Source organism: Montipora capricornis, chromosome 3, assembly GCF_036669925.1.
Source record: "Montipora capricornis isolate CH-2021 chromosome 3, ASM3666992v2, whole genome shotgun sequence".
In the NCBI taxonomy this organism is placed as follows: Eukaryota; Metazoa; Cnidaria; class Anthozoa; order Scleractinia; family Acroporidae; genus Montipora; species Montipora capricornis.
In genome coordinates, this window is record NC_090885.1 from 44,620,863 (window position 1) to 44,631,203 (window position 10,341).

At 39.8% G+C, this 10,341-nt stretch overlaps 1 protein-coding gene across 1 annotated transcript in view; it reads right to left on the bottom strand.

Annotated features, from left to right (window-relative positions):
- Positions 1–2,210: 2,210 nt before the first annotated feature.
- The window catches only part of LOC138043246 (G-protein coupled receptor 157-like), a 9,146-nt gene continuing 1,015 nt past the window's right edge, over positions 2,211–10,341 (bottom strand). Inside the window, exons 2-3 of the mRNA XM_068889418.1 lie at positions 3,834–4,031; positions 2,211–2,537 (exon numbers count right to left, since the gene is read on the bottom strand). Of these exons, the coding sequence (XP_068745519.1) occupies positions 2,307–2,537; positions 3,834–4,031 (429 nt within the window). The 3' untranslated portion in view covers positions 2,211–2,306. The remainder of the gene's footprint in view (positions 2,538–3,833; positions 4,032–10,341) is intronic.

A 10,341-nucleotide genomic window follows, 5' to 3' on the forward strand; every position in this document is an offset into this window, starting at 1 on the left:
AACTTAACCTTGGATTTCCTCATTTTTCTCATCCCTCATTTCATTCCTCCAAAGAGCAATAGCTCTGTAAAAAACAATTTCCATATCCTCTGGCAATAGCTTCTTTCCTTTGACTCGTTTGAGGAGGTAAATTTCCAGAAGCCATAATTCGTTTACGCAAGACGTAACTAGTAAGAAAACAGCCAAAACACTCGTAAATACAACTGAAAAGGCTTTATTGGCCGTTTTTATACTAGCCTGAGACGCATAATTCGTCTGGGACGAACTTGGGCAAACATTTTTTCTGAGTCTGTTAAATTCGTCTTGAATAAAGACGGGCACACGACGCATTATGCTTCTGGACGAAGTATATACCTTACCCGGTCTTTGAAGACGCACTAAACTGGATAGTTCGTCCAGACGAATTATGCGTCTGGTGCCCGTCTTTATACTAGACGAATTTAATAGACGCAGAAAAAATGTTTGCCCAAGTTCGCCCCAGACGAATTATGGGGCTCATATAGATCATCATGTCTTTACTCTAGACGGATAACATGAGAGACGCATAATTCGTCTAGACGGAAGACCATTACTCGCTGCTTTTAAGATTCCAGATGTATATTCTTCACCGCCTGTCTTGTTTATCCAATTTACGTTCCATTCTTGAGCTCCATAAGAGCATAATTTTGTTTAAACAACGTTACATCGACTTCGACGCCATTGCAGGTTAATTGAATATTCTACTGTGCCTACCGGATGAAATCTACACATTTTTACTACCCCCTGAAACCTACCAAAGATACGCGTAGAAGATTCTAGGCACAAAGACAATATTTAGCAGGGGAGTGACAGGGAAGACCCTATTGCGCAACTTTTCAGATTTCGGACACAGGAAAAATTAAAAAACCGGAAAAATGCCCCTCGGTTTTCGAGTGGATTGCCATATGGCAACTCAGTAATAAGTGAAGGGTCTAACTATTGATCCATTTTATATAACGCCAAATAACTTTGGGACATCATTACCAGCAATAAGATGTGAAACCTTAAGGTAATTCCCTTGAAATTGTTCTACTATCAAACTTTTTCGGAAACTTGGCATAATTAACATTCATGATATGAACATTAAAAAAAAACAATAAAAAAATGGGGTCACCGTGCTTGTTTACGCGTCAGCAGGCTCTTAAAATGGGGTATTTTTACTGTTTTCGCGTTAAAAATTCGAATCACCTTCATACAGAATTAAGTCTTGGTTACTTAAAAGACACAAAATTTATTTTGAAAATAAAGCTTCTTTTATTTACATAAGCAGTAATGCTTCATTTACGCCGACTTTGATTTCCTGGTTGTGGAAATAGTGCACTTTTTGGGACAGTTCCGTGGTTAGCTTGAAGTCCTCGCCTTGGGTAAAATACACCCAGTACGGAACTGTTTTCCAAAAAAAAATTCATGTTCTACTATCAAACTTTTTTTCATCTTCAAATATGTTCTTTATTAGACTGTTCTTCGCAAATACCTGGAAAAAAAATCGGGGTTCACCGTGCTCGTTTGAGAGAAAAGGAGCATTTATTTCGCTATCGAGTTTAGTTTTAGCGAAATCTCTTACGTTTTGTATGCGCACGTGCTCATGTGCGCGCGCTAATGACGCGAAAATCGTGCGCGGTAGGGATGCGCAATGCAATACTAAGGAATTACCTTAACTGCTATATAGGATGACATATTATCACGTGACATGTCAAAGTTGTTTTTAGCACAGAAATCTTCTCAGCAAAAAGGCAACACTTTTTATCATTTTCCGGTGGCTCGATTTACCGTTTTGATGGTAACACTATTGGATATTTCAAGATAATTTTAAATAAATGTCCCAAAAAATAAATCCTTTTCCATAGGGGACTGGGGACTAGAACAAATGCTGTATATTTCCAAAACTAAAGACATATGTAACAAAGGCCAAGCACAGTTCACATCATTCTGACCAATCTAATTGTAGGGCAGTTAAATAAATTTTAGCATAAAATGTTAACAAGTCACGTGAGCTCATTTGCATACGTCATCCACATCAATATAAAACCTTTTCTGACGTTATTAGTCTTCGAAAAGCTTAGGTTGTTATCACTAAACCTTCAGAAGTTGGACCACCCCCTTAAGTTTTTGTGCAATAATTTGAAGCCAGGTCGGGGCCCATGCCTTAATTTACTTGGGTAGGAGGCAAACACTTGACAGACACGGCTGCATTTGGATGATACATGTATGTTTTTATTTCCTTTGTCTGGAACAGTAAATTGTATTTAATACGACTGTTTAGATTCTGACATATTACCCGGATCGTTTCAATAGGCTATGACCGTGACATAGCCGCCTGTTCCATAAGAAGAAACGTCCGAAGCCGCATTCAGTGGAAAATTTGTACTTTGAGTATCAAATAGTTGATGTTTCTTTGGCACACTGTAACAGTATGGTTTGATAGAGTCGCAGCCAATTTTGAACGTTTTCCTTATCTTGTCAGTAAACAAGCAAAACAACACAAAATTGGCCAAGCCTTGGCCACTGTCACCAACACCCTGGAAAGAGACAAGTGCTTGATCAGTTTAAAACTTAATACTTAAAACAAAGAGTGCATGTCTCTTCTTGTAAACTGAGTAAATCCTGCAAAATCAAGAGTCCATTAAGGTGATGGACTCTTGCTAAAAATAATAAGATCAGAGGCGAAGGAACGTGATTAATGATTGCAAGCGCACCACAATCAGCACAATATGGGGATACTATCACAGCATTGAACTAAATGTTTTCGGATGGCGATAAAATGTGTTCGAAAGAGTAGTTTACGAGCAACCTCGTTTCCGAGAGTCTCCACTGTCTTTGAAAAGAGACCCTTGTTGGGGCCGGTCATGTGTCTAAAAATGTGTGTTTGGGGAGAGGTGGCAGTGTAGGCCTTACCATCATTGCGAGGAAGGGAATCACAACGCATTTGATTTTGAGGCCAGGCGACCATCGACAAACAGTTTCACAGCAAGGTGATGAATGTACTACACATGGAATTCGACGTGAAAGACAAAATGTTGTTGTCAAATCGATCGGACGCAACAGAAAATATACCCGCGTCGTCCGGATTCAAAACTTTAACACTTGATCAAGCTCAAGTCAGCAGTCGAATTGAGTGATAACGAAGGATACTATTATAGTTTGCGACACGTTTAAAGAAAAGAACGTTTTGTCGTGAAAGAAAACAAGCAAGACGTTTATCCACGGGAAACAAACATGTTCGGCGATCAATCAGTCGGTGTCATATGTTTATGTCACATATCGACCTCAAACTAACTGTGCTGGTATTTTTTTTCGTTTTTCTTTCGTGATTCCTAAGCCGCAAGCTTGCAGAGCGAGTCGACAGTTTATATTCTTGCAACTGTACACTGCACCGAGCTTTAGCGTGTAATTTAACAAATTGTGAAGTATATTTTTAGGGCCAGTAAAATAAAAGAGACATTTTATGAAGTAAAAGTGGTGTGTGGTTTATTCTTTATGATAGTGTATGTTCTGTAGAAGCAACTTTAGCTACTAACGAATTTTTTTTAGCGAACTTCAATCGCCGCTCGACATTGAAGGTCTTACCAGTCACAAAAGCTCTTGTTTTTAGCTTGACCACTTTTGTGGGAATCTCCTGTGGGAATATAACATCAGCTGTTTTGACCTTTTTGAAAGATTATTTATTAAAAACTGCCTTGTCAAACGATTACGCTTTCGCCCATTTGCGGGGAAAAATATAACGAAGACCCTAAACCAGTGGGACAATGTTTGTCAAGGAGAGCCACGTGACCAGCCCCAACCAGGGGGAACGGGGTTGGTTTATTAGATCTTACTTGACATAGTATTAGCCATTCCAGCAGCGGTGGATCGCGAGGATGATAAGCCAAGAATCGAAAGAATCTGATGGTCCCCCAGATCCGCAGCAAAATAAATACCATGGGTATAAATGTAAACTTGCGATCTGCCTTTTTTACTAATTCCAAGGCCTTTGGTTTCGACAAATTTCCCCTTGGCAATAGTCCTAGAGTCATCTGTCAAAAAAAAAAGGAATAAATAGGGAAGGTAATGTATTTTCTGTTTATTCATGTATAGATTCAGGTAAGAGACCAACTTCGTTCCCAGAGTCTCAGTGGAAAACTGCAACTCCAGTAACTAAAATTCCGAATAAGCACCGAACTTACATGGGCTTCTATCACGGCGTTCAATTGTATAACATCATCCCGTTTGTTTTTAGTTAATTAGCTTTCAATTATTACGAGGGTTGGCATGTACAAAAGACATCAAGTTCAGTTTCTATGCCAAAGTCAAAGTCGCAACTCATTTGAAGTGTACTTGATGTGTAGCCTTTGCCGACGTCATTGTTTACATTTTGTTTCAGGAACATACGCTTTTGGTCACTGAATCTGTTAAAGCGTAGTCAAGTCTCCAGGTTTAAGCCTTTTAGCTTTGATAACGAGCCAGTTATTAGCCGTGGTCACACTGCGGACTTTTACAAGGTAAAACCAATTTACCTAGGGCAAAATTGTCCGAGATAAATTCATCTCGGGTTTCACTTTACCTAAGTGAAATAATCTTGAAAGGTCACACTACCCTGGTTTGCCAGAGTGGGTAAAGAAAGATCTGGTTCTGGACGGCTTTCCTCGCGCCGAGAGTTGAATAGTAAGCCGTTGTAATAACCTTGTTGCGGCTCGTCTTGAGAATACAAACTGTTTCTGCAACAAAAACAGTTCCTCGCTTGAAAGAAGATTCCAAATCAACCTAAGACTGAAGTGAAATTTCAAATTCTAAACAAAAACAAATACTTGCTCTGAATTGTGCCATCGTTTTCGCACTTTGCAGTAATAAAACAAATTTATCTCAAAAAGGTTTGCTAGATGACCTCACACATGCTCACAGAGTGTTATATGTCCGGATCTGTCATGAAGACATTCGTGGGGAAATGAATTTTCCCTAGCTAACACTTTGGGGTAGCTGTCAAGGGAAACTCTATTGTTCTCGTGACATAACGAAGCTCCAGAAGATGAAATTTCCCGGAGGTAAGTTACTTGGGGAAAAATCGATCACACTGAAAAAAATCCCGAGGTAAACTGTCGGCAACAAGTCGAGTTTACCTAGGTAAAAAGTCTACTGTGTGACGACGGCTATTAGTCATCAAAAACCGGTCAGGGGTAAAATGCGAACAGCGGGTAAAATAAAATATTAATAATGAAAAACGAGTCATAAGAATAAAATAAAGAGTGTTCGTACCCGTTTGTACTTTCACACTGAAACCCCAACACAGTTCCCATCGCTTTGGTTGCCACACCGCATGTTATAAATCCGGATTTTCATCGAACTCTGTAAGAATTGAAGCTGTTTGAATCCTTCATAAAGGTGCAGGTCTTGACATTAGAAACTTCTATAGCATTCTAGAACTGTTCTAGTTAGAAGAGCTAGGGATCGTTTGATATCTAGAACTTTAGAAACCCCAAAAGACCTTACATATTCTCGAGCTTTAGAAATCTTAGACTCACAAAATGGACCATGGATATTCTAGAATTGTAGAACGTTTAGAAATTTTAGAAGCCCCAAAGCCCCTCAGCCTTTTTAAAATAACTCTAAAATAGAAGATAGCTATAGAGGAGGTGACAATATCAATTAAACGATCCCTTTGGGGCTTCTAAAATCTCTAAACGTTCTACAGTTCTAGAATATCCATGGTCCATGTTGTGAGTCTAAGATTTCTAAAGCTCTAGAATATGTAAGGTCTTTTGGGGGTTTTAAAATCTCTAAAATTTCTAAAGTTCTAGAATATCAAACGATCCCTTTGGTTCTTCTAACTAGTCTCGTTCTTTCATTTAAATTTTAGCTTTCATGTTACGGTTCGGTTTATCACACTCTTTACGAGATGGTGTGAGGAATATAGCACTCGTTTATTGATGAAGCCCAAGCGCCCGTTTCAGTGATTAGGCACTCTTTTAAAATTTTAGCTTTGGGGCTATTTAGCTTTCACAACATGGGCCATGGATATTCTAGAACTGTAGAACGTTTAGAGATTTTAAAAGCCCCAAAGGACCCAAAGGGATCGTTTGATATTCTAGAACTTTAGAGATTTTAGAGATTTTAGAACCCCCAAAAGACTTAACATATCCTAGTCTAAGAGCTCTAGAAATTTTAGACTCACAACATGGACCATAGATATTCTAGAACTTTAGAGATTTTAGAGATTTTAGAACCGCCAAAAGATCTTACATATTCTAGAGCTTTAGAAATTTTAGACTCACAACATGGACCATAGATATTCTAGAACTTTAGAACTTTTAGAGATTTTAGAACCCCTCTTCCGTTCTAGCATTCTACATCGTGTACTGATTTTAGAGGTTCTTGAACCTTCTAGCTATAGATTTCTTGCTGTTGTTGGAAGAAGTATAGTTTCGTTAAGTGAGTTGCTTTTAGGCAAAGAAATCACCACCCCGCCGTATTTCAAGTATTTTGGCCATTTATAATATCTTGACGACAGCATTGGAAGGAAAGTTAGAAGGCAAGAGACCAAGAGGGCGGCCGCGGAACAACTGGATGGCGGACATCAAGGAGTGGACCTGCCAGCCAGCCTACGCCTGCACCAGCCAAGCTGCCGATCGCGACCTGTGGAGTGTCATTGCACGTCAACCGTCGAAGAGGCGATGACACTCCCAGATACCAGAGATCAGAAAATTACGATGAGGTAACTTCATTACTTCGCTATACTGTCCTTATCATACAGAGGCGCAAATGTCAACTGTGCGTGACTCGCAAATTTATTCACCAAGTGCAAATGGAGAGACTGACTCATCTCTGTAGCGCATACATGAAAATGTCATCTGAGCGCGCGACAAACTTGACAGTTACTTTATCTCAGTCGGTACAACCCGTGTCAAATTGCGTAACGCAATTTTAAAATTCCAACAGTATAGAAATATACGTTTTAGTGACTATTTTACTATATTTTGCCGTCAAAAATATTCTATTTTTGCGCATAATGCGTATTAAGGAAATGACAATGACGTGACGTGATTATTCTACGTCATACTGTGCCTGTACCTATCGCCTTTAATATGATAAGGAAAGTATATAGCGATGTAATAAAGTCACCTCATCGTAATTTTCTGATATGCATTTCAAAAATAGAATATTGGTTACGACAAAATATACTAAATCGTCATGAAAAATTATATTTCCATACTGTTGGAATTTAACTGCGTTACGCAATTTGACACGCGTTGTACCGACTGAGATAAGGTAACTGTCAAGTTTGTCGCGCTTACAGTCTTTCCCTCTTTCGCTGATGGAAAAAAAAGTTTTAGACTGGTGGGTCCTCGTTTTAGACCACAGGGTCTTCGTTGTAGACTAGTGTCACGTTTGTCGCGCTTACAGTCTTTCCCTCTTTCGCTGATAGAAAAAAACGTTTTAGACTGGTGGGTCCTCGTTTTAGACCACAGGGTCTTCGTTTTAGACTAGTGGGTCTTCGTTTTAGACTAGTGGGTCTTCGTTTTAGACCACAGGGTCTTCGTTTTAGACTAGTGGGTCTTCGTTAGACCACAGGGTCTTCGTTTTAGACTAGTGGGTCTTCGTTTCAGACCACAGGGTCTTCGTTTTAGACTAGTGGGTCTTCGTTTTAGACCACAGGGTCTTCGTTTTAGACTAGTGGGTCTTCGTTTTAGACCACAGGGTCTTCGTTTTAGACTAGTGGGTCTTCGTTAGACCACAGGGTTTTAGGTCTTCGGTCTTCGTTTTTGGGTCTTCGTTTTAGACACATCCTAATTCTACTGTCCATTTCGCTGCACCGAACAAAGTCAATTTATTTTGACACGCATGGCTACAATACGAATTAACAAACGTGGATTTTGCAACAATTTAACGTTTCAGTCGGCTTAAGCCAGTATCACTGAGATGTAAAAATTTCTTATTAGGATCCTTTCATTCGCTTTCCTGTACGTTACGCTTATCCTTCAGTTCACAAGTTCGTTTGTTTTGCATCTGGAAGTTGTTTATATTTTCCACTACAACGTCTTCCTAGGGGTTATCACGCATAGCTTAACCAATGAAATCCCCGCGTCCATATTGCTCGGAATACATGAAATTCTTTGTGCATTTCGTTGCACCGTAAAAAGACAACCGGGATTATAACTCGGATACCTTTCAGGTATTCCAAGGAATAATTGTTGGTTTTTCGATCAATATCACTCGATGTACCGGTGTGAGAAATAACTTTAAACATCATCTGAGCACAGATGATTTCAACGATCACATTTTCTATGGACTCTTTCTTAACAGCAGTCCCGAAAAGGTGCAGCGACCTGCAGTCTGTTGACAGATGTAAAAGAGGATTGTCTTTCAAACACTCTTTATTTTATCCTTATGACTCGTTTTTTTATCATCAATATTTATTTTACCTCAGTCTGCATTTTACCCAGGGTCTGCAGTCTGCATTTTACCCTCGGTCTGCAGTCTACGTTTTACACTGACCGCATCAAAAACTGATAAATTCTTCGGTGGCGAAAGCCGCAGGTCTTTTCCACGAGTGACGGGTAGCGGGTGACGGGTAACGACCAATTCAATTTAATATTGAACTCCATAGCAAGCTCTATTTCCTTTAAACACTAACAAAACCATAGATAGCAATACCTGAAAATGTCTGCAATAATAGTATAATAAACAAATCTGAGAAACAGTGAGAAACATCGGAAGCGTCTAAAGGGAAAGTGCTAGAGGTGAAAACAACCGCTTCGCAACCGGGATCGCATTGATTTCGAAGCCTCAATTGAGTCTGATTCTCCCTACGAAGTTGTTTTTATTACTCAGACGAAGGTTACAACATGCTACGGGTGCAAGGGACGCGTACGGCATAGGGAGTGTCGTGTAATCAGCGAAGATCGGCATCACAAAAACTCCAGAGGCGGTGTATTACTACCCTGCGAGCAGAGTCTCTTTCGATCTTCCCAGATACGTCTGGAAGAGGAAAGTAGACTCTGCCAGCCGGCTCGACTTTCTTTGATTTGCCGCTCATCCAAAGAATTGGATGAGTCAGTCCAGTTTCGACTCAATCTCGTTCCCAGAGTCTTCGTTCCCCTTGACCAGCGACCCGCTGGTCAAGGGGAACGAAGACTCTGGGAACGAGATTGGTTTCGACTTGTCAAACCTTTTTTTAAATTTGTGCGCATGATCAATCGCCATGCGTCATCAATATTCCTTAAATTTAAAACAGCGTGACAATTTTTAACTGTCTAAATTCCCATGAGTATTTCCTCCGTATGTCGGTTACAGAAACTAGTTTGCCAGAATTGAGAAACCCATTAATTTTTTAAGTAAAAATTGAATTGGCAATTTAAAAACTTGGACTATCTTGAATTTCCAAGGAAATGATTCCTTGCGTTGTCGTGTGTTTGCCAGAGTTGTTCGAAGATATCCCCAGTGTTTGTTTTGGTTTTGTGGTTTTGCGGTTACTTGTCACGCGTGACTGACTCCCGAATACATTTGAATTTTTAACGCTTGTTCAACACGAAGTGTCGAGCCGGCTGGCAGAGTCTACTTTTCTCTTCCCGACTTATCCAGGAAGATCGAAAGAGACTCTGCTTTTCTCTTCCCGACTTATCTAGGAAGATCGAAAGAGAATCTGCTCGCAGGGTAGTGTATTACCATCCGTTGCGTTCATGTGCCCCACTAGCAACACGCGACAACATCGAAATCGAAGAGGCCACTATAAAGGGAAGATTTGTAGAATCCAATAAACAGCTTCTGTGACGTGAATTTGGTATGAAGTTTTAAGCTCCAGCTCTATCAATTCAACTGTAACCGCCTACGAAGCGTTTTGGCTGCAGCTGATAGTCTAAATCATCAATACGGATGTGGAACTTGGAGAACACATTTGATCTTTTCAGTGTAGACAGACAGCCGGACAGACAGACATCTTGTGTTCTTTGCCTTAAGCACACTTGAATTTCCAGCAAATTGTATGACGTTTATAATAGTTCCTATCAAACAATCACCGTACGCGAACTGTTTTTTCAACCCTAGTTTACTGTTTATGACATAGTGTCATTGTACGTAAGAAAGTCAGAGTTTCTACAGAGTTTTTCGGGAAAATTATATTGCCAGATAATCCATATTTTTGGAGCTGAAAGTTTGCTTTCAGGCGATGGCCTAAATTGTTTTCAAAATAGCCAGGAATGTTACCGTACGTTTACAATTTCTGTTTGTGTGAGTAAAACCGTTTCAGATTTGTTTATTACACTATTATTGCAGACATTTTCCGGTATTGCTACCTAGGGTTTTGTTGAAACAGAGCTGAAGTTCAATATTAAATTGAATTTGTCGTTACTAGTC